This window comes from Orycteropus afer, unplaced genomic scaffold (genome assembly GCF_000298275.1).
Source record: "Orycteropus afer afer isolate SDZICR_OR568_19922 unplaced genomic scaffold, OryAfe1.0 scaffold00070, whole genome shotgun sequence".
In the NCBI taxonomy this organism is placed as follows: Eukaryota; Metazoa; Chordata; class Mammalia; order Tubulidentata; family Orycteropodidae; genus Orycteropus; species Orycteropus afer.
This window is the reverse complement of record NW_006921657.1, coordinates 4704867-4730187: the sequence shown is the minus strand read 5'-3', so window position 1 is coordinate 4730187 and position 25321 is coordinate 4704867. Positions and strand designations below refer to the sequence as shown.

At 38.4% G+C, this 25321-nt stretch overlaps 1 protein-coding gene across 1 annotated transcript in view; it reads right to left on the bottom strand.

Moving 5' to 3' along the window:
• The window catches only part of ASCC1 (activating signal cointegrator 1 complex subunit 1), a 220346-nt gene that overhangs the window by 37486 nt on the left and 157539 nt on the right, over positions 1-25321 (bottom strand). Inside the window, exon 7 of the mRNA XM_007940643.2 lies at positions 11403-11527. Within this exon, the coding sequence (XP_007938834.1) occupies positions 11403-11527 (125 nt within the window). The remainder of the gene's footprint in view (positions 1-11402; positions 11528-25321) is intronic.

Below are 25321 nucleotides of genomic sequence, written 5' to 3'. Positions count from 1 at the left end.
AGAGAGAGAGAGAGAGAGAGAGAGAGAGAGAGATCTTACAATATAATATAAATTAATATAAAGTATAATATATTTTAACTAGCCCTTGGAAATTACACATAGCATAGCAATGATTGTGAGCATGGTGTAGCACTGGACAGTGTTTCATTCTGTTGTACATGGGGCTGCTATGAATTGGACGGCACCTAACAATAACAACTACAGGACTATTTCTCTCCTGAGAAGTATTCCCTTAATCAAAGGTCTCTATCCCATACATATTTTTCAACTTACTTTGCAATTGGCCTCCTATTAAGAGAAAGCAGAACTATGAAGGTTTAAGAGAATAAATAAATCACTAGAGAAACAATAAAAAAGAAAAAAGTATTTCTGAGGATTGAAATCTTTAATTATAGCTTCAAAATCTGTAAGTAGTATTAGCTATCAGAGAAATGCAAAACAAAACCACAAAAGATACCACTTCACTCCACGATGGTTAACACTCTCGGTTGTTAACCGAAAGGTTGGAGATTTGTGTCCCAGATATACTCAACTTCCAAAAAATCACCCATTGAAAACTCTATGGAGCACAGTTCTACTGTGACACACATAGGGCAGCCATACATCAGAGTTGACTCTATGGAAACTGGTTTTTTCATACCTACAAGGACAGCTATAATTACAAAAACATATAATAACAAGTTAACAAGTGTTGACAAAGATGGAGAGAAATCAGAACCCTCATACACTGCTGGTGGGAATGTAAAATGGTGCAGCCACTTTGAATTCTGGCAGTTCCTCAAAAAATTAAACACAGATTTACCATGTGACCTAGAAATTCCACTGCCTGGTAATACCCAAGAGATATGAAAACATGCCTTCACAAAAACTTGTATACAAATGTTCATGGCAGCATTATTCATAATAGCCAAAAAATGGAAATAACCCAAATGTCCACTAACTCATGAATGGGACAGAGTAAAACTGCCCCCATAGGGTTTCTAAGGCTGTAAATCTTATAGGAGCAGACTGTCTCATCTCTCTACCACAGAGTGGCTGGTAGGTTTGAACAGGTGACCTTTTGGTTAATAGCCAAATGCTTTACCCACTGTACCACCAGAGCTCTTGAATGGATAAATAAAATGTGATATAGCTACACAAGGAAATATGTTATTTTTTAAATTGAGGTATATAAAATTCATATAAAAATCAACCATTTTTAACTGTACAACTTAATGCCATTTAGTGCATTCAACATGTGCAACCTCCACCTCTATTTACATTCCAGAAGAATATCCCATTTCCATTAAATAAGCATTCCCTATGCTTGGCACCAACAACAACATGCTTGGCACAGGAGCTCTGGTAGCATAGTGCCTAAGGCACTTGACTGCTAACCAGAAGGCTGGCGGTTCAAACCCACCAGCCACTCCTCAGAAGGAAGATGGGGCAATCTATTTCCATAGTGATACTGCCTCGGAAACCCAAGGAGGGGTCGCTATGAGTCGGGTCCCACTTGACAGCACATAACAACAACAACAACATGCTTGGCACAACTAATCTGCTTTTCCTTTCTATGGATTTGCCTAATCTAGATATTTCATATAAAAGGAATCATATTAGTGGGTGACCTTTTGTGTCTTCTTGTTGTTGTTATGTGCTGTCAAGATGTCTCCGACTCAATGTGATCTTATGTACAACAGAACGAAACATTGCCTGGTCCTGTGCCAGCCTCACGATCCCTACTATACCAGAGCCCATCGCTGCAATCACTTGTCAACCCATCTTGTTGAGGGCCTTCCCTCTTTCATTGACTCTCCACTTTACCAAGCATGACATCCTTCTCCAGAGAATGGTCCCTTCTGACAATATGAACAAAGTAGGTGAGACAAAGTCTGGCCATTCTTGCTTCCAAGGAGCATTCTGGCTGCACTTCTTCCAGGACAGATTTAGTCCTTTTAGCAGGCCATGGTATTCTCAGCATTCTTCACCAACACCACATCTCAAAAGTATCAACTCTTCTTCAGTCTTCCTTATTCATTATCCAGCTCTCACATGCATATGAGGCGATTGAAAATACCATGATTTGGGTTAGGCACACCTTAGGCTTCAGAGAGATATCTTGCTCTTCAGCACTTTAAAAAGGTCTTTTGCAACAGATTTCCTAATGCAGTATGTCTTTTGATGTCTTGACTGCTGCTCCCATTGGCATTGATTGTAGAACCAAGTAATATGAAGTCTTTGACAACTTTAATCTTTTCTCCATCTATCATGATGCTGCTCATTGGTTCAGTTGTGAGATTTTTGTTTTCTTTGTACTGAGGTGTAATCCATACTGCAGACTGTAGTCTTTAATCTTCATCAGTAAGTGCTCTAAGTCATCCTCACTTTCAGCAAGCAAAGTTGTGTTGTCTGCATATCTCAGGTTGTTAATGAGCCTTCCTCTAATCCTGATACCATGGTCTTCTTCATACAGTCCAGTTTCTTGGATTATTTGCTCAGCATACAGATTGAGTAAGTGCAGTGAAAAGATACAACCCTGGTGCACTCCCTTCCTGATTTTGAACCATGCAGTATCCCCTTGCTCTGTTAGAACGACAGCCTCCTGATCTATGTACAGGTTCCTCATAAGTACAATTAAGTGTTCTGGAATTCCCATTCTTCTGAATGTTATCCACAATTTGTTATGATCCACACAATCGAATGCCTTTGCACAATCAATAAAACACAAGTAAACATCTTTCTGGTATTTTTTGCTTTGAGCCAAGATCCATTTAACATCAGCTATGAGTCAGGGCCGACTCGATGGCAAACAACAAACAACAGCAACAAATGATATCCCTCACTCCACATCCCACCTGAATTCAGCTTGCATTTCCAGAAGCTCTCTGTCAATACACTACTGCAACCATTTTCAAATAATCTTCAGTAAGATTTTACTTGCATGCAATATTAACAATATTGTTCAATAATTTCCACATTCTGTGGGATCACCTTTCTTTGGAATGGGTATAAATATGGATCTCTTCCAGTCAGTTGGCCAGATAGCTGTCTTAGAAATCTCTTGGCATAGCTGAGTGAATGCCTCCAGCTCAGCATCCGTTTGTTGAAACATCCCAATGGGTATTCCATCAAAAGTACTTTTGTGTCTAGTTTCTTTCAAAAAGCATAATGTTTCCGAGGTTCATCATAGTTGTATCACGTACCACTAATTCACTCCTTTTTATAGCTGAATTATCCACTGTATGTATATACCAAATTTGTTTATCTGTTAATTGACTGATAAACACTGCGTTGTTTCCACCTTTTGGCTATTATGAGCAATGCTATTCGTAAACAAGTCTCTGTGTGGACATATGTTTTCTTTTCTCTTGGGTATATACCTAGGAGTGGAATTTCTGGGTCATATGGTAATTCCCATAGTAACCCTTCAGAATAGGGCAGAGCTACCCCACAGAGTTTCAAAGGCTATAAATTTTTGTGGAAAGGTTGCTATGAGTCAGAATTGACTGAACGGCAGCGGGTTTGGTATATATATATTTTTTTAATGGTTATTCTACCTTTACTTATTTATTTTTCAATAGTAATTCTAATTTTATATTTTTAAGGAACAGGTCTGTTCTCCAGAGCAGTGGCACCATTTTACATTTCCACTGGCAATGTACCAAAACCAAACTAAACTTACAGGTTCCTATTTCTCTATATCCTCGCCATCACTTGTTATTCTCCATATTTGTTATTCTAGTTATCCCAGTAAGTGTGACATGGTGTCTCTTTGTGTTCCATATTGTATTTTTACTATGGTAAAATACATATAATATTTGCAATTTTAACCATTTTCTTTTTTATTGTGATTTGGGTGAAAATTTACAGAGCAAATTCACTTTCCATACGCAGTTCACATACACTTTGTCTCTTGACACTGACCACAATTTACCACAATGCAACCACTCCCCTCCTACTTCCTCCCGACCGATAGTTACCTCTTCCCTCTGTCCATCCCTCCATGCACTCCTGCCCCCTGAACTATCTCCCTGTGCATAAGCAGCCCTTCTTTCTCCCATGATTGATCTCTCCATGGAGTATATCTGCCTCAGGTAAATGTTCAACTCATATGCCTGTCTATTGTTGGCTGGAAGTCACAGGCATGGGTTCAATTCCAGACTTGAAGGGCAGCTAGGGGCCATAGTCTCAGTGGTTCCACCTGGCTCTATTGGACCAGCAAACCTGGTCCCCCCCCTTTTTTTCTCCAAATGATTGAGTTTTGTTCTACATTGTTCTCTCTCTATATCCAGGATCTCTTACATAGATCCCTTTCCAAGTGGTTGACAGTAGTAGCCGGGCACCATCTAGTTCTGGTCTCATAGTTGTATAGGCTGCAGATCAGATGGTGTACCAGTCACTAGGCCTAATTGTTTCCATGAATTTTTGGTTTTTTCATTTTTCTTTGCTTTGGACGAGGAGAGACCCATTGTTGCATCTAGATGGCAGCTTGCAAGCTTTTAAGATCCCAGTTGCTACTCGCCAAAGTAGGAGGTGGAACAATGTTTTGTGTAGTATGCATTTTAATCACTTTTACAGTTCAGAGACATTAAGTACATTCACAATTCTGTACAACAATCACCCTCATCTATTTCCAGAATATTTTTATCATTCTAGACAGAAACTTACTAAGCAGTAACTCCTCCTTCTCTCCTTTTCTCAGCCCCAAGTAACCATTATTCTACTTTCTGTCTCCATGAATTTGCCTATCCTAGATATTTCATATAAGTGGAATCATACAACATTCGTCCTTTTGCTTTTGGCATACTTCACACAGCATAATGTTTTCAAGGTTCATTCATGTTGTTGTAGCATATATCAGAACTTCATTTCTTTTTATGGCTAAATAACATCCCATTGTACATGTATACCACACCATATTTTGTTTATCCATTTATGTGTTGATAGACACTTGTGTTGTTTCTGCCTTTTGCCTATTGTGAATAATGTGACAATGAACACTGTGTACAAGGGGCTCTGTTTGAGCCCCTGCTTTCACTTCTTTTGGGTATATACCTAGGAATGGAGTTTAATCTATGATTAATTTTTTGAGAAACTACCAAACTATTTTCCACAGTGGTTGTACCATTTTACATTCCCACCAACAATACATGAGTGTTCCAATTTCTCACATTCTCACAAAAAAACAACAACCTACCTCACTGCCATTTTCCAAGGTGATAAACCTTTACAGAAGTAGATTGCCCCATCTTTCTTCCATGGAGCAGCTGGGGGTTTAAACCATCAACCCTCTGGTTAGCAGTCAAATGCCTTAGACATTGAGCTACCAGAGCTCCTTAAGCCTCACCAATACTTGTTATTTCCACTTTTTTTATAATAGCCATCCTAGTGGGTGTGAAGTGGTAGTTCATTATGGTTTTGATAAATATTTCCCTAGTGACTAATGATGTTGAGTATCTTTTCATGTGCTTATTGGTCATGTGTGTATCTCCTTTGAAGAAATGTCTATTCAAGTCCTTTGCCTATTTTTTAAATTGGGTTATTGGTTATTTATTGTTGAATTGTAGGAATTCTTCATATAGTCTGGATATTATTCCCTTATAAAATATATGATTTGTAAATATTTTCTCCCATTCTGTGGGCTATCTTTTCATTTTCTTGATAGTATCCTTCAATGTCCCAAAATTTTCCATTTTGATGAAGTTTCAATTTATCTGTTTTTTTCTTTTGTTACCTGTACTTTCTGGTATCACATCTAAGAATCCATTGCCAATTCCAAGGTCATGAGGATTTTTAACCTGTTTTTTTCTAAGAGCTTTATAGTTTTAGATCTTTGATCCATTTAGAGTTCATTTTTATTTATGGAGTAAAGTAAGGATATAACTTCATTCTTTTACATATGAGCTCTAGTTTTCCTAGCACTGCTTTATTTTTGTTTTTATTATTGTGATTTGGGTGAAAGTTTACTGAGCAAATGCACTTTCTATATAGAAGTTTATACACATTATGTTTCATGGCACTGATTGCAATCCCCATAATGTGATGGCTCTCTTCCCATGTCCTCCCTGTGGTTACCTTTTCCCTATGTCCTTCTTTTCTACACATTCCTGCCCTCTGAGCTATCTCTCTGTATAAATACTGCCCTTCTGATATCCCATGATTGGTTGTTCTAAGGAGTGTACCTACCTGGTGTAAACATTCACCTTATATGCCTGTCTATTGTTTATCTGGAAGCCACGAGAGTGAGTTCACTTCTAGGCCTGAAGGGTGACTAGCAGCCATAGTCTCATGGGTTTTACCAATCTCTATCAGACCAGTAAATCTGGTCTTTTTTATGATCTTGAGTTTTGTTTCACATTTTCCTCCCACTCTATCCAGGATCTCCTGCACTGATCTCTTTCCAAGTGGTTGACAGGGGTAATGGGGCACCATCTAGTTTTTCTGGTCTCATGGTCATGCAGGTTGAGGTTTGCATGGTCCACTAGTCCCTTGGACTGTTTCCATGTGTCTGATTTTCTTCATTCTTTTTTGCTTTGGATGAGGAGAAACCAATTGTTGCATCTAGATGGCCACTTGCAAGCTGTTAAGAGCCCAGTTACTACTCACAAAAGTAGGATGTAGAACAATGTTTTTGTGTGGTATGTTGTGCCAACTGAGCTTGATGTCCCCTGTGACCATGGTCTCAAACCCACAGGCCCAACAACTCACTCCCTCAGGGTGGTTAGCTATGACTAAGAAGTTACCACAACTTTGCCTCGTTAGTTCTATTTACATTGGCATTCTTACAGCACACACAAATACATATATAGAAATATCATCTATATGGTCATGGACATACTCCTTTTTGTCTAGACATACCTGATCATTTGGCTTGTCTACTTATGTATCCACCCATAGATTATTGTTTGTTATTACTGATAATGCTGTACTGTATATGTAAAAGTGTTTATCTTTGTTGTCTGTACTTCTTGCCAGCACCACTTTTTTTAAAAAACTGTCTTTCCTACTTGAACAGTCTTGGAATTGTTGTCAAAAATCAACTGAGTGTTCAATTCTGGGCTCTCTATTCTATTCCATTGGTCTATCTATCCTCATATCAGTATCACACTGTTCTGATTTTTTCACTCTATCATTAAGTTTTTAAATCAGAAATAGGAGTCCTCCAGCTTTGTTTTTCTTTTTCAATATTGTTTTGACTATTTGAGGTCCCTTGAAATTCCTTATGAATTATATGGGGAATTTTTCTATTTCTGTAAAAATGCCACTGGGCATTTTTATAAGGATTGTGTTTAAGCTGTACATTGCTCTGGCAATACTGCTACTTTAATAATACTAAATCTTACAATCCATGAACACAGGAAGTCTTTCTATTTGTTCAGGTCTTCTTTAATTTCTTTCACCAATATTTGGTACCTTTCAGTGTCTTTCACATCCTTAGCTGAATTTATTCCTAAGTATTTTATTTTTTTGCTGCTATTTTAAATGGCATTGTCCTAACTTCCTTTTTCCAATTGTTTATTGCTAGTATACAGAAGTATAAGTGATTGTCAAGTATTGCTTTTGTATCTTGAAACTTGGCTTAATTACTTTATTTGCTCTACCAGTTTTATTGTGGATTTCTTAAGGTTTTCTACATATAAGATCGTGTCATGTACAAACAGAAATAACTTTACTTCTTCCTTTTCAATTTGGGTATCTTTTTATTTCTTTTTCTGCTCTGGCTAAGACTTTCAATACAATGTTGAAGTTGTTGTTGTTGTTAGTTGCTGTCAGGTGAGCTCTGACTCCTGGTGACCTTGTGTATAACTAAGTGAAATGTTGCTTGGTCCTGTATTATTTTCATGATTGTTGATATGTTTGAGCCCACTGTTGTAATTATTGTTGTCAATCCACCTTCCTGAGCAGTGGTGACAGCAGGCATCCTATCTTGTCTGATCTTAGAGAACAGGCTTTTAGTATTTCATCACCAGGTATGACATTTACTATGGGTTTTTCTTAAATGCTAAAGAATTTCCTTTCTAGTGTTTTCACCATGAGTGTAGAATTTTGTCAAATACTCTTTCTCTATCTAGTGAAATGATCATGCAGCTTTTTTCCTTTATTGTATTGATGTGGTATAGTATATATTGTTTGATTTTCTTATGTTGAACCACCCTTGCATTCCTGGGATAAATCTCATTTGATCATGCTATATAATGCTTTTAATATCCTACTGGACTCAGGTTGCTTGTATTTTTTGAGAGTTTTTAAATCTATAAACATAAGGGATAGTGGTCTATAGTTTTCTTTCTTTTGAATCTGTATCTGGCTTTGGTATCAGTGCACTCCTGGCCTCTTGGAATATGTAAGGAAGGATTCCCTCCTCTTCTATTTTTTGGAAGAGTTTGAGTAGGACCAGTGTTAATTTTTCTTTAAATGTTTAGTACAATTCACCAGTAAAGCCATCTGGTCCTGGACTTTTCTTTGTTGGGAGGTTTTTAATTACTGATCAAATCTCTACTTCTTACAGGTATGTTGAGATTTTCTATTTTTGAGTCAGCTAGGGAGTCTGTGTATTTCACCTAGATTATCTAATTTTTTGACATATAATATTCATAGTTGTGTTTTCTCTTTTTTCTTCTTAGTCCTTCTACCAAACATTTAAAACTTTGGGGATCTTTTCAAAGAATCAACTTAAAAAAAAAACAAACACAAAAAAATCCACTTTAGATTTCATTGGTTTTACTCTTTTTCTATTCTCTAGTCATTTATCTCCATTCTAATCTTTATTATTTTTTGTCTTCTGGTAGTTTGGGGTTTGGTTCACTCTTCTTCCTCTAGTTCCTTTAGGTGTGAAGTTAGGTGGCTAATTTGTGATCTTTCTTGCTTATTTAATATAGTCATTTATAGCTATAAAATTCCCTTTTAGTAATGGTTCTACTGCAACCCTTAAGTTTTGGTGTGCAGGTTGCTATCTCCAAAGGCTGGGGAATGGTAGCTGCTAATGTGAAATGTCAAAATTCACCAAAATTGATCAGCCTTTTTCTTCATCAAGCATTCTCCCAGATGTTGCAAGTGTCTGGGTAGACCCCAGGGTTCTGAAACAGTTGATCTTAACAGGTGTTGGCAGCTCGATAGTTCTTGTGATGTAGGTGTTTCCTACTCCATCATCTTCTGTGACATCACTCCCATGCAATGGAATATTAAGAAATAAAAAGGAATATGCTAAACATGGACAAACCTTGAAAACATTATCTTAAGTGAAAGAAGCCAGTCGAAAAAAGGTCACATATTGTATGATTCCACTTATAAAAAATGTTCAGAATAATCTAAGACTGGTAGTTGATTAGGGCTGAAGGGAAAAAATGCAGAGTGACTTAATGGGCACAAGGTTTTTTTGTGTGTTCTAAAACTGATTGTTGTGACAGTTATACAAATCTGAATGTACAAAAAATCTTTGAACTACATATATATTTTAAATGTAAACAGTTAATTGTATAGTATGTGAATTATATCTCAATAAAGCCATTATATTTAAAATATCTCTAAGTAGAACTATTAGGTATGTCTATGCAGGAGAGGAGTTTGCCCAAGACCATGTATAGAGTTGGCAGACAATGTTTCTACAAGTGTATTGCTATGTTCTGTAAGAACTCCCAGGTATATAGTAAAGCTAACAAGAGACAAGGTTGTAGTCACTTCTTGGGCACAGCCAGCTACCCAGAGGGAGCAAGTAGTTAGACCTGTGGGCTTGGGACCATAATCGCAGGGGACATCAAGCTCAATTGGCATAACATACTACATAAAACATTGTTACACACACATCCTACTTTGGTGAGTAGTGACTGGGATCTTAAAAACTTGCAAGCAGCTATCTAGATGCAACGATGGATCTCTCCTCATCCAGAGCAAAGAAGAATGAAGAAAACCAAAGATTCATGGAAACAATTAGGCCTAGTGACTGGTATACCATGTGATCCTCAGCCTAAACAACTATGAGACCAGAAGAAATAGATGATGCCTGGCTACCACTGTCAACGACTTGGAGGAGGATCTATGTAGGAGATCCTGGATAGAGTGGGAGAACAATGTGGAACAAAACTCAAAATCATCTGAAGAAAAAAAAAAAAAAGGGACCAGGTTTGCTGGTCTGATAGAGCCTGATGGAACCACTGAGACTATGGCCCCTAGCTGCCCCTCAGGTCTGGAATTGAACCCACTCCTGTGGCTTCCAGCCAAACAAAAGACATGCATATGAGCTGCACATTTACACTAGGTAGATACGTTCCTTGGAGAGATCAATCATGGCAGAATAGGAGGGCTATATATGCACAGGAGACAGCTCGGGGGGCAGGAGCTCATGGATGGAAGGGCACAGGGAAGAGGTAACTATGGAGAGGAAGTGGGAGGGGAGCTGTTGAATTGTGGTAAATTGTAGTCAATGTCATGAAACAAAGTATATGTGAGCTGCTGTATGGAAAGTGAATTTGCTCTGTAAACTATCACCCAAATGACAATTTAAAAAAAGGCACAAATGAGATAGATGGGAGGGGGTATGGGGTGTAGTAATTGCTTACGGGGCACTGAATTTCTCTTAAGGGTGATTAAAAAAAATTGGAAATTAATAGTGGTGATGGCTGCACAAAATGGTGCATGTTATTAATGTCACTAAATTGTAGACATAAAAATGGTTGAAATGGCAAAAAAAAAAAAAAAAAAAGGCCCCAGTATTGCATGAGACATCCTTATATTAAAACATGTTTCACTGTTTACCTGAAATTCAAATTCAACTACACATTCTGTATTTTTATTTGCTAAATCTGGCAATTCTATGTGTTGACAGAAATAAAAGATCTGGAATGCCCTATTACCATGCTAGATGTGTCCTTTACCACTTCCACTGTGCTCATCAAAATAAGCTAGTAAAACCAGGCTTACTGGTCTGATATAGACTGGTAAAACTCCCACGACTTTGGTCCCAAGTCACCCTTTGGGCATACAATTTATCTCTTTCCAGTGGCTTAACTCTCAGCCAAACAACAGACAGACCAACAAGCTGAACACCTGCACAAGGGAGAGGTATTTCTTAGAACAATCAACCACGAGATATCAGAAGGGCAGCATTTGCACAGGGAGAAATGCAGGGAGGCAGGAAGGGCAACCCATTGGGAGGAAGTGAGAGGTGAGATGTTAACAGCATAGGGAACCTAACCAGTATCACAAAACAAAATGTGTATATGAACTGTTGAATGTAAAATGAATCTGCTTTGTAAAATTTCACCCATATCACAAGAAGAAGAAAAAAACAAAACAAAACAAGCTAATAAATCTAAGAAAGAAATATATCAGCATTTTTTTGACAGCCCATTGTATCTAAACCCCAGGGACACAATAAGGCTTTGATGATCACAAACTGTGTTGTACTTTCAAGAAGGACTTACCATTGGGGTCTTTCCTGAACAGTGTGTTCATGACTGTAGCATGGAGCTTCACACTATTCCATTCCTTCACTATTAGTCCAGATGACTGAAAACGTTCCAACACTCGATTAACTAATTCTTGAAGCCTGAAGAAATTGAAAAGCATAGAAATCTTCATAAATCCTTGGACCCCTGATTACTAATTTAACAATATTTATGAAACATCTAGGAGCCCTTGTAGCACAATGGTTAAGTACTCGGCTGTGAATGAAAGTCTGGCAATTTGAACCTATCAGCTGCTCTGCAGGAGAAGGACCTGGTTGTCTGCTTCTATACAGATTACAGCCTTGTTCACAATAGTAGGTCCTAGCTGCCTAAAAATCAGACACTCATGATCATCAAAAGATTTCACAAAAAGAGTAAAAAGAGAATCCACAGACTGGGAATTTTTTTTTTTTTTTTTGCAATGTTTTCTCCCCTCTCCTCCAACCCCTGGTAACCAATAACGGGAAAACATTTTTGACAATGACATATCAGACAAGGGTTAATCTCTAAAATTTACAGAAAACTCTAACACTTCAACAACAACAACAAAAAACAGACAATCCAATCAAAAATGGGCAGAGGGCATGAACAGATATTTCCACCAAAGACGACATTCAGGTGGCTAACAAACACATGAAGAAATGCTGGCAATCATTAGGCATTTGGGACATGCAAATCAAAACAAAAATGAGATATTATCTCACCCCAGCATTAATAGTAAAGTTCAAAAAAACAGAAGACAACAAATGTTGGTGAGGGTGTACAGAGACTGGAACCCTCACTCACTGCTGGTGGGACTATAAAATGGTGCAACTAGTGTGGAAAACAGTATGGCACTTCCTTAAAAAATCTGGATATAGAAATACCATTTGATCCAGCAATCCTACTACTAGGTATATATCCTAGAGAAATAAGAGCTATAACATGAATAAATATATGCACACCCATGTTCATCACAGCACTATTCACAATAGTAAAAAGATGGAAACAACCTAACTGCCCATCAACAGAGGAATGGATCAACACACTATGGTACATACACACAACAGAACACTATGCAATGTTAGAGAACAATGATGAACCTGTGAGACATCTCATAACATGGATGAACTTAGAGCTCATTATGCTGAGTGAAATTTGTGAATCATAAAAGGTCAAATATTGTATGAGACCACTACTGTAAAAAAGTTAAGAAAAGGGTTTTACAAGAAAAGAAATATTCTTTGATGGTTACCAGGAGTGGGTGGGAAAGAGGGTAAACCACTAACTAGAGGGTAGACAATAAATAAATAAATTATTTGATAGCTGTAAAACCAAGATCAAACCCACTGTCGTTGACTCAATTCTGACTCATTCTGACCCCTATAGGGTTTCCAAAGCTGTAAATCTTTACAGAAGCAGATTGGCTCACCTTTCTCCTGTGGAGCGGCTAGTGGGTTCAAATTCCTGGCCTTCTTAGTTAGCAGCCCAATGCCTTAACCACAGCGCCACCAAACCACCTTAGATGTAAAGCCTTATTTAAAAAAAAAAAAAAAAGGAAAAGAAAGAAAGTCCAGATAGAGTAGGACAAAAATGTGAGATAGAACACACACACACACACACAAGACCAGGGTTACTGGTCTGATAAAAAACCAAACTCACTGCCATTGAATTGATTCCAACTCATAGCAACCCTCTTTGGGTTTCCAAGGCAGTAAATCTTTATGGAAGTAGATTGCTCAGTCTTCCTTCCACAGAGTGGCTGGTGGGGTTGAACTGCCAATCTTCTGGTTAGCAATCAAGTGCCTTAGGCATTACACCACCAGAGCTACTGGTCTGATAGAGGCTGGTAAAACCCCAAGACTTAAACACTTAACACCCTTCAATCGTTGAACTGAAGTCACTCCTGTGGGTTAACTTTCAGCCAAACAATAGACTGGCCTATAATGTGAACGGTAACACCAGGTAAGTATACACTCATTAGAACAACCAGTCATCAAAAGAGCAGCATTTGCTCAGAGATAAAGGTCAGAAGGCAGGAAGGGGTATGAAAGGACCACCAGTGGAAACAGTAAACACAGGGAGGAAGTGGGAAGAGTGCTGTTACACTGTGGAGATTGCAGTCAATATCACAAAACAAAATGTATAAGAACTGTTGAACAGAAAACCAATTTACTCTGTAAACATTCACTCAAATTACAAAAGAAAGTAAGAAAGAGATTACAGCCTAGAAAACCCTATGGGTTTATGTCTATAGGGTCACTCACTATGAGTTGGAATCAACACAGTGGCAATGGGTTTGCTTTTTGTTGTTGTTGTTTTATTGTGATTTGGGTGAAAGTTTACAGAGCAGACTCATTTTCCATATAGCAGCTCACATACACTTTATCTCATGACATTGATTACAATTTACCACAATGCAACAGCTCCCCTCCTACTTCCTCCCCATAGTTACCTCTTCCCTGTGCCCTTCCCTCCATGCACTCCTGCCCCCTGAGCTGTCTCCCCGTGCATACACAGCCCTTCTATTCTCCCGTGATTGATCTCTCCAAGGCGTGTGTCTACGTAGTGTAAATGTTCAGCTCATATGCCTATCTTTTGTTTGGCTGGAAGCCACAGGAGTGGGTTCAATTCCAGGTCTGAAGGGCAGCTAGGGGCCATAGTCTCAGTGGTTCCATCAGGCTCTATCAGACCAGCAAAACTGCCCCCCCTTTTTTTCCTTCTAAATGATTTTGAGTTTTGTTCCACATTGTTCTCCCACTCTATCCAGGATCTCCTACATAGATCCCCCTCCAAGTTTTTGACAGTGGTAGCCAGGCACCATCTAGTTCTTCTGGTCTCATAGTTACATAGGGTGAGGATTACATGGGGTACCAGTCACTTGGACTAATTGTTTCCATGAATCTTTGTTTTTTTTCATTCTTCTTTGCTCTGGATGAGGAGAGACCCATCATTGCATCTAGATGACCACTTGGCAAGCTTTTAAGATCCCAATCGCTACTCACCAAAGTAGGAGGTAGAACACTGTTTTGTGTAATATGTTATGCCAATTAAGCTTGATGTCCCCTGTGACTATGTTCCAAGCCCACAGGTCCAACTACTCACTCCCTCTGGGTAGCTGGTTGTGGCCAAGAAGTGACTACAACCTTGTCCCTTGTCAGCTCTACTATATACCTTACAGAACATAGCAATATACTTGTAGAAGCATTGTCTGCCAACTTCAACATGGTCTTGGTCACACTCCCCACTGCACAGACATACCTAATAGTTCAGCCTATCCACCCATCTATCTACACGTATATCCATGGGCAACAGGTTTGCTTTTGATGGGGCATCTCCATACTATGTGCTATCATTGTACAAGGCACTGCATAAAAAGAGGAAGAAGAAAAGGCTGCAGTCCCCACCATATTAGAGCTCACAATCTTATCAAGAAGACAGACACAGAAACATATAATTGTAATATATCATGGTGAGTGTTATGGGGCACAATAAAAGGAATGATCAACTCTACCCAGTGAGTGCCATGTTTCACAAGAGGTTTGAACTTGGTCTTGAAGAATTATTAAAAGCTTGAAGATAAAATCAAGAAAAGAAAGGCCTTAAAACGGAAGAAATAGCATATGCGATGAAGCTCAGACCTACAAGATCATAGCATATTTGAAGAACTGGAAATTATTTATTATAGCTATAACACAATGGAGATGAGCTGGATTGGTTAAGTAGTGATCTGATTTGAGAAGCCACAGAAACGTTTTTAAAAAGGGAATGATGTGCTTAGAAGTACATTTTTGAAATTCAACTGCTGTGGCAGAGTGGAAAACGCATTAGAAGCAAAGAGACCAGCAGTACAGAGGTCAGCTAGGCAGCTACTATAATAGTGGGAAAAACAATAAACATTTACTGTGTGTCGGGCACTGTTCTAAGCACTTTATAGCTATTAAGTCATTTAATCTTCACAATAAATTATTATCCTATTTTACCAATGAGACAACTGAGGTACAGAGAGGTCATGAAACCTGATCAAGGTCACATAACTAGTAAGTGGCAGAGCAAAATCAGAACCCATATAGTCTGGCTTCAGAGACCATGCTCTTAGCAACTGCACTACAAAGAAGAAAATGATAAAGACATACATTGTGGCAGGGGCAGGGACAACTGAAACAAGGGAATGGATTTGAAAGAGCTACATGAGAGCTAAGCTGCTAGGTCCTGGTGCTTATTCGGAAGTGGCAGTGTTAAAGGAGGGGAAGGTAAGAACGATTCCCCAGAGTCTGCCCTAAATGACCAGGTGGGTCATTAATCAAGGTGAGGAGTTCTGGAGAACTGCTATTGCTATGTTGTGTTGTGTTACACTGTGTTATTTTAGGAAGAGAGTTAATACAGAATAGGATTTTGCATATGTGGCACAGGCTATCAAAGAGGACATGTCCAGGAGAGATACAGAAATTTAAGTCTGGAGCTCAAAAGAAAAATCTGGGTGACAGATACAGATTGAGACTCATCAGTACAAAAACAGTTGTTAAAATCATGGGACAGATGCAGTTACCTGAGGCGAATTCAGACTAAGCCAGGAAGAAAGCTAAGAACAGAGCCCGGTATTTCTACTTCAGAGATAGAGAGGGAATCAGCAAAGACAATTATTAAGGACAAAGAAAGAAAGGAGAATGTGGTATCAGAGAGGCTGCAAAGAGTTACAATATTGGGGGGAGGGTGATAATCAATACAGTACAATGCTACAAAAAGTAAAGGAGGAAAAGATGGCTACTTATTTCTGACAAACAGACCATCATCAGAAGCTTGCCAAAGAGTTTCATCAGCATGCTGGAGACAGAAGCCTCATTATAGAGGGCCAAGAGAGAGGAGGTAAAGGTGATGGGCACACATAACTGTCAAGAAACTTGAAAGGAAGGTGAAAAACTAATGCTTGGTAATTAGAAGCTACAGAGTTGAGGAAAAGTTCTATTTGTTTTCAATAAGGAAAGGAATTGAAAGTGCTTATTGAAAACAAGAAATTATCCAATAAAGAGGATGAAGATGAAACTTTAGGTGATAAAGGAAAATGACAGAATAAGATCTCAAGGAGACAAGAAGGAGGGACTTCTGGTAAAATGGCAGGATAGACAACATACACAGACCCTCTTCAACAAAGGAAAGAGAAACCAATTGACAGAGATACAGTAGATAATCCTGGAGCCCTGAGCTTTGAAAGGAAGTATACAGAAGTGTATTAGGCATCAACTAGTGGAAAAACTAGAATGAAAATAGTGAGTACAGAGATGGATGGAGCTGCGGACTGTCAGCTATTCTGACAGGACCAACAGCCTGAATATCTCCAAGGGGTGTTGGGACCTGAGAATTCACCTAAAGATCAGCCCTGGTTGCCAATGGCTGCAGGAACAAATGCGCTGGACGGGAAACAGCAAGGAGGGAGAGAACCTGAGCTGTGGACTTTCGGCTGTCCAGAGGGCACAGCCATTATGACTGTTTACAAACAGTGGCCATTTTGGATATTTAAAGTGACAGCATTCTCATTTGGATTCCAGGGACCTAAGAATACTCTCCACTTTCCAAGGACAGCAGGGACATATTGGAGGCTGACAATGGGAAAGGAGACAGGTAGTGAGTGTATAAATGCTGCCAACTAGCAAACAGAGGAGCACAGTATCCTGCTTACATAGATAATAACCAAAGAAAACAGAAATCATGGGCAAGTCACTCCAAATTACAATCACCAATTAAATATAAACACAAAAACATCACAATGTCTCGGAGACAACAGAGCATCACTGTCCACAAAAAGAGGCAAGATAAAGCAGGAGAAACAAGGCACAAGGATACAGACCAAGAACACATCCCTGAGCAAGAAGCAATACTGGGACTCCCTGATAAGGAATTCAAAAGAATTATATTTAGGTACCTTCAATAGATTGAGAGACAGATCAAGGAAATTGACAAAATTGAGGAAAACGCAGAAAAAAACCCTAGAACAATTTTAACAGGCAATACAAGAAAAAAAATGATAAATTAAATGAAAAATTATAAATGATACAAAATCTACAGATAGAAATCCAGAAGATTACTATTAAATTTTCAGAAATAGATAACACATTGAATGGACAAAAGAGGAGAACTGAATCAATGGAGGACACAATTAGTGAGATTGAAGGCAAATACCTCAATACCTCATTGGAAAGGGATCAATCAGAAAAACAATCAAAGCAAAATGAAGAAAGCCTAAGGTTCATGTGGGATACTATCAAAAGGAATAACCTACATGTAATTGGAATTCCAGAACAGAAAGAGACAAATAAAACCACAGACAAAATTGTCGAAGAATTGTTGGAAGAGCATTTCTCTGGTATGATGAAAGATGAGAATATATCCATTCAAGAAGTCCAATAAACCCCAAACAGGATAAACCCGAAAAGAAAATCACCAAGACATATCATCATCAAGCTCACCAAAACTAAAGACAAAGAAAGAATCCTGGAAACAGCAAGGGAAACAAAAAGTTACCTGCAAGGGGCAACCAATAAGACAAAGCTCAGATTTCTCAGCAGAAACCATTCAGTCAAGATGGCAATGGGATGGTATATATAAAACCCTGAAAGAAAAAAATTTCCAACCAAGACCTATATACCCAGCAAAACTGTCCCTCAAATATAATGGTGAAATTAGGACATTTCCAGATAAGCAGACAGTAAGGGAATTTGTTAAAACCAGACTAGCCATAAAAGAGATGCTAAAAGGAGCCCTTTGGACAGGGAACCAACAGCAAACACCAACCAACCATTAACACATGATGCTATAACTCAGAAACCAACCCAGTAATGGAAGTATCCAAAGTAAATAAGCCTACAAGATTGTAAACAGCAAACTGGACACATCAACTGACAAATGAGGATTATTACAATGCAAAAAGAGGGGAAAAAAACTGTGTAGTTACAGAAATTCTAAATGGTAGGGAAGTCAAGACAACTACAAGATAGAACGGACTGTTCTAAACTTGGGAAGAAAATTATAAATCACAGGAAAACCTCAAATAAAAATGATAAACCTTCACATCAAAATAAAAAAGAAGACCAGGACAAATATTTAACAAATACTAAAACAATAGCAACGAAGGACGTGGTAACACAATTCATAAACAAAACAAGCTCAGCACAAAAAATTATATGGAACAAGGAAATCAGCAACATCATGAAAAAGCACATAACAAAATGACACCAACAAATTCATACTTATTGATAATTACACTGAATGTCAATGAATTAAATGCACCACTCAAGAGACAGATTGCTGCAGACTGGGTAAGAAAACATGACCAATCAATATACTGTCTACAAGAGACACACCTTAGAGACAAAGACAAAAGTAGACTGCAAAATCAAAGACTGAAAAAAGATACATCAAGCAAATGGCAACCACAAAAGAGCAGGAGTGGCAATATTAATTTCTGATAAAATTGACTTTAAGACAAAAACCACCATAAGAGACAAGGAAGGACATTATATATTATATTAAAGGATTGATTGAACAAGATGACATAATTATCTATGCACCTGATGAAAGAGTCCCAAAATATATAAACCAGACTCTAACAGAACTGAAAAGACAAACAGATGACTCCACAGTCATAGTAGGAGACTTTAACACATCACTTTCAATCAGAGATAGAACAACTGGAAAGAAACTCAACAAAGACACAGAAGAACTAGACAACACAATCCGTCAACTTGATCTTACAGACATCTACAGAGCATTTCACCCAACAACAGCACAATATATATTCTTTTCCAGTGCACATGGAACATTCTCCAGGACAGATCATATGTTAGGCCACAAAGCAAGCCTTAATAAATTTAAAAACACTGAAATACTGCAAAGCATCTTCTCAGATCACAATGCTATAAAATCAGAAATCAGCAATAGAAAGATCAATGGAAAAATAGTAAACACATGGAAACTGAATAACACCCTCCTTGAAAATGACTGGGTAACAGAAGAAATAAAAAATGAAATTTAAAAATCCCTTGAATCAAACGAGAATGAAAATACAACATACCAAAATCTTTGGGACACAGCAAAAGCAGTGATCAGATGCAAATTTATAGTAATAAAAGCACACATCAAAAAAGAAGAAAGAGCCAAAATCAATACCTAAACCCAACATCTCCAACAATCAGAAAAAGGGTAGCCAAAAAAGCCTACAGTCACAAGAAAAGAAATAATAAAGATCTGAGGAGAAATAAATAAACAAAAAATAGAAAGACAATAGAAAAACTCAATGACAAGAAGCTGGTTTTTTGAAAAGATTAATAAAATTGACAAACCTCTGGCAAATTTAACAAAAGAAGAGAGGGAGAGAATACAAATAACATGAATAAGAAATAAATTGTGTGACACCACAAGAGAACCAACAGAAATTGAAAGGATAATATCAGGATACTATGAAGAGCTATACTCCAACAAATTTGAAAATCTAGAAGAAACAGACAGATTTCCAGAAACATACTACTTACCTAAACTAACAGAGGCTGAGGTGGAAAATTTAAACAGACCCCTAACAAAAGAAGAAATTGAACAGGGCATTAAAAAATTACCAACAAAAAGAAGCCCTGGCCCAGACAGTTTCACTGGCAAATTATACCAAATGTTTAGAGACAAACTGACACCAATCCTACTCAAATTATTCCAGAACATAGAAAAGGATGGAATCCTCCTAAATTCATTTTATGAACCAAGCATAACCTTGATATCAAAACCAGGCAAAGACATCACTATAAAGGAAAACTACAGACCAATATCCCTCATTAATGCAGATGCAGAAATCTTCAACAAAATACTAGCCAAGAGACTCCAACAACATATCAAAAAGATAATTCATTATGACCAAGTGGGGTTCATACCAGGTATACAAGGATGCTTCAACATTAGAAAAACAATCAATGTCATCCATCACATAAACAAAGGAAAAGAACCACATGATCATAGCAATCGATGCAGAAAAGGCATTTGATAAAATCCAACACCCTTTCCTAATAAAAACTCTTAGAAAAATAGGAATAGAAGGGAAATTCCTCAACATAATAAAGGGCATATATGCAAAACCAACAGCCAATATTTTTCTCAATGAAGAGAGACTGAAACTATTCCCCTTGTGAACAAGAACCAGACAAGGATGCCCTCTATCACCTCGTCTATTCAACATTGTATTGTAAGTCCTGTTGTTGTTGTTGTTATGTGCTGTCAAGTCAGACCCTACTCATAGCGACCCCTCCTTGGGTTTCCGAGGCAGTATCACTACGGAAGTAGATTGCCCCATCTTCCTTCCAAGGAGTGGCTGGTGGGTTTGAACCACCAGCCTTCTGGTTAGCAGTCAAGTGCCTTAGGCACTATGCTACCAAAGCTCCCCAGGTTGATGTTATGGATGCTGTATTTGACAATACATCAGCATATTTCCATTCTTTCAGTTCTTCTCTGATCCTTTCCTGTTTGACTGTGAATGAGTCACAAAGCTTCCCTATGCCTTTGTTTCCTCATGCAATGTAGTAAATTACATAGTGTGGCTTTTCCACCCATAAGTCTTTGTAAACTTCGTGGTGGAATTTGCCACGTGCAACTGAGTAGCTCCTAAATGTCAACGTTATCCACCTGGGCTATTTCTGTTGAGAACAGCACCAAGTAATTTTCTGGGAAGTTTGCTCTCTCTCTCTCAGGTGTATAGAATTCTGATGTTGGGATTGGTTAGCCTGGCCACTCTGTCACACTCAAAAGGAGCCGTCTTAGAGGCAGAAGAAATCTCTCACTGCCAGCTGGGAGATGCAAGAGACATGTGCTGCTGAGAGAGAGACTAAGAGACACGCACTGCTGGGAAAGAGACTGTCGGTTGAAAGAAGCAGGCTGAGAGAGACTGAGTGTTGTTCCTCAACTTGAATTGTAGCCTGTTGCTTCCCTAAAAAAAACCCCATAATCTGTGAGTTCTGGGTGGCCACTGCAGCAAATTATCGCACCCAGCAGAGAGGTGGTGGGTGCTGCGGGAGGAATGGTTGGCGTCAGGGCTGGTGAAAGGGCTAGAAAGGGCATGTCTGGCCTCGCAGGAATAGTCCTTGGGCTACTGATGGTGATTCTGTCTTCCTCTTGTGGAGTTAGAAGAGGTCAGAAGATGCGGCCTCCTTGCCCCTTTGGCACCTCATAAGAGAAGTAACAGTAATACAGAGTTGTAAAAAATATACACTTACTCCTCACTGATCGTTTCTCCTGTTATCCAATATTTTGTACTTACAACAATAGTAAAAAATCTACTGACTATTTTGTGCATTAACGATGTACATCTAGCAATAATAAATGCTGAGGTGCTAAGTGAGAGTAACATTGGCTATGAAGGTCAAGGTTATGTGTCAACTTGGCTGGGCCATGATTCTCAGTGGTTTGGAAGTTATGTAATGATGTAATTTTGCAGTTATGTAATGATGTATTCATGCCTCCATTTTCACATTAACAACCTGGTCTTTGGAACTTAACCATGTTGATGAGTGAGGAGTGGGTGCAGTAAATTATTCCTAAGGAGCATGGTCATTTAGATAGTACATTAGGTTTGAAAAGAGACACCAATTATTAATGTATAAATCTAAACTCTGAATTTCAAGGGCTTTAAGCATTACAAAGCTCAAGCATTCCCAAGCCATCTTTAGAGATGTGGAGTTGTATGGCGGAATGATCAGAGTCACCAGAAAGCATAAATTCCTGGCTTTTGTTTATTTTTTCATTTTATACAGTTCTATTCAATAAATACTTCTATACTTAAGCATTACTTAATGCTTACTATATACAGGCATTGTGCTAGTCACTGTAAGAATAAAACAACTGAACAAGCAGTCCTTGTTTTTAAGGAGCTTATAATCTATTAAGATAGCAAAATTTTTGTTTTTATTCTTATATGAGACTAAAAAGTAGACTTTGATAATGAAATAAGCAACATGAGGTGCTTTGGGTAATTTATATGTGGAACAGATTATAGCTGGGTTGGGACCAGAATAGGCTACATAAGAAGGATAGGCTTAGAACAGGGAGCTATCTTTGTATACCAGGTGAATTAATAAATAACTTAAATAAATAACAAACATTCATTTAGTATCTACTAACAGCCATGCTACCTCTGCTAGGAAGATAGCTACAAGGCAAACCAACTGGAAGAGATCCAGATACGTGCCCATTTCAAAGAAAGGTAGTCCCAAAGAGTGTAGAAATTACTGAACAATATTATTAATATCACACACAAGTGAAATTTTACTGAAAAATAGTTCAAAAACAGTTGTAGCAATAAATACATCAACAGGAAATGGCCAGAAATTCAAGCCAAATTCAGAAGAGAACATGGAATGAAGGACATCACTGTTGATGTCAGATGGATCTTGGCTGAAAGCAGAGAGTACTCGAAAGATGTTTACCTATGTTTTATTCACCAGGCACAGGTTTTTGATTGTATGGATAATAATAAATTATGGAGAGCATTGTGAAGAACAGGAATTCCAGAACACTTAATTGTGCTCATGAGGAACCTTTACATAGACCAAGAGTCTGTCATTCCAACAGAACAAGGGGACACTGCATGGTTTAAAATCAGGAAGGGTGAGCATCAGAGTTGTATCCTTTCACCATACTTATTCAATCTGTCCACTGAGCAAATAAGCCAAGAAGCTGGACTAAATGAAGAACATGATGGCATCAGGACTGGGGAAGACTCATTACAAATTTGTGACATGCAAATAACACAACTCTGCTTGCTGAAAGTGAAGAAGACTTAAAGGACTTACTGACAAAGATCAAAGACTACAGCTTCAGTATGGATTACACTTCAATGTAACTCAAAACCAAACTAAACTCACTGCCATCAAGTTGATTCTGACTCATAGCTACGCATTGGTTTTCCAAGGTGGTAAATCTTTACTGAAGTAGATTGCCCAGTCTTCCTTCCAAGGAGTGGCTGGTGGGTTTGAACCACCAACCTTCTGGATAAAAGTCAAATGTCTTAGGCACTATGCCACCAGAGCTCCTTATCTCAATATAAAGAAAACTAAAATCCTCACAACCAGACTAATAAGCAACATCATGATACAGGAGAAAAGACTGAAGCTGTCAAGGATTTCATCTTACCTGGATCCACAATCAACACCCATGGAAGCAGCAGTCAAGAAATCAAATGACATACTGCACTGGGCAATTCTACTGCAAAAGACCTCTTTAAGGTGTTAAACAGCGAAGATGTCACTTTGAACACTAAGGTGTGCCTGACCCAAACCATGGTATTTTCAACGGTATCATATGCATTTGAAAGCTGGACAATGAACAAGGAAGACCAGAGAAAAACTAATGCATTTGAATTGTAGTGTTGGCAAAGAATTTTGAAAATACCATGGACTGCCAGAAGAATGAACAAATCTCTTGGATGAAGTACAGCTAGAATGCTCCTTGGCAACAAAAATGGCCAGATTCTGTCTCTCATACTTTGGTCACGTTATCAGAAGGGACCAGTCACTGGAGAAGGATATCATGCAAATAAGGATATCAGCAAAAAAGGGGAAGACTCTCAACAGTGGCTACAGTGATGGGCTCAAGCACAGCAAAGATTACGACAATGGCGCAGGACCAGATAGTGTTTTGTTCTGTTGTACAGAGTTGCTATGAGCTGGAACCGACTCTTCAGCACCTACCACCACCACCAACATGAGCCACGAAGGAGCTCTGGCAGTGCAGTGGCTAAGGCATTCTGCTGCTAACCAAAACGTTAGAACCCACTAGCTGCTATGCGAGAGAAAGATGAAGCAGTCTGCCTGTAAATATTTACGACCTTGGCAGTGCAGTGGCTAAGGCATTCTGCTGCTAACCAAAACGTTAGAACCCACTAGCTGCTATGCGAGAGAAAGATGAAGCAGTCTGCCTGTAAATATTTACGACCTTGGCAGTGCAGTGGCTAAGGCATTCTGCTGCTAACCAAAACGTTAGAACCCACTAGCTGCTATGCGAGAGAAAGATGAAGCAGTCTGCCTGTAAATATTTACGACCTTGGAAACCCTATGGGGTGGTTCTACTCTGCCCTGTAGGGTCACTGTAAATCAGAATTGACTCGATGGCAGTGGGTTTGGTTCGATTTTGGTTATAAGCCATGCCAATATTAAAGACACTGGACATATAAAATTGAATAAGACATATTCACTGTCCTCAATAATCTTACAGTCTACTTAAGGAAAAAAAAAAGGACAGGAATAAGGAAAGACAGACAGCAAACAGAAGAGGAGCAACATAAGGGAAATTTTACTCACAAGAAAAGATATTAACAAAGACAGAAGGATCATCAACAACTAGTGAAGCGGGCTGGAGCCAGGGGTAGATATAAGACAATGGAAAATAAAATTAAAGCAGTAAGTTGATGTCGTACTGGAAGGTCCTGAAATGTTTGACAGAAGAATATAAATGTAAAATGATGAGAGATTTTTGAACAAAGTCCTGTGGTACAAAGGCTGTGGCTTAGAAGGACTGATCTAGTAGTATTTCATGGGATCTATACATACATCCATAAAAATAACAGCCAAATTATATTTCAGAGAAAGAACAAACTGCAGAACAATATGTATAATGGATCCCATTTGTGTAAAATAATATGCACAGAAAATGACTCTTCGCAGTGTTTGCTCTGGGGAGGAAAATCAGAAGTCAGAGGAAAAGAAAGTCATTTAATTTTCACTTTCCTCATCTTTTAAGGCTTTATCATTGAAAACAATGTAAAAAGAAGCTTGGCTGTGAAAGGAAAACGGGAAACTGTATGTGTAGTGATGTCCGGCTGCGTAACTGTGGAACGTAAATTCTGATACATACATACATTGTTGTTGTTGTTAAGTGCCGTCGAGTCGTTT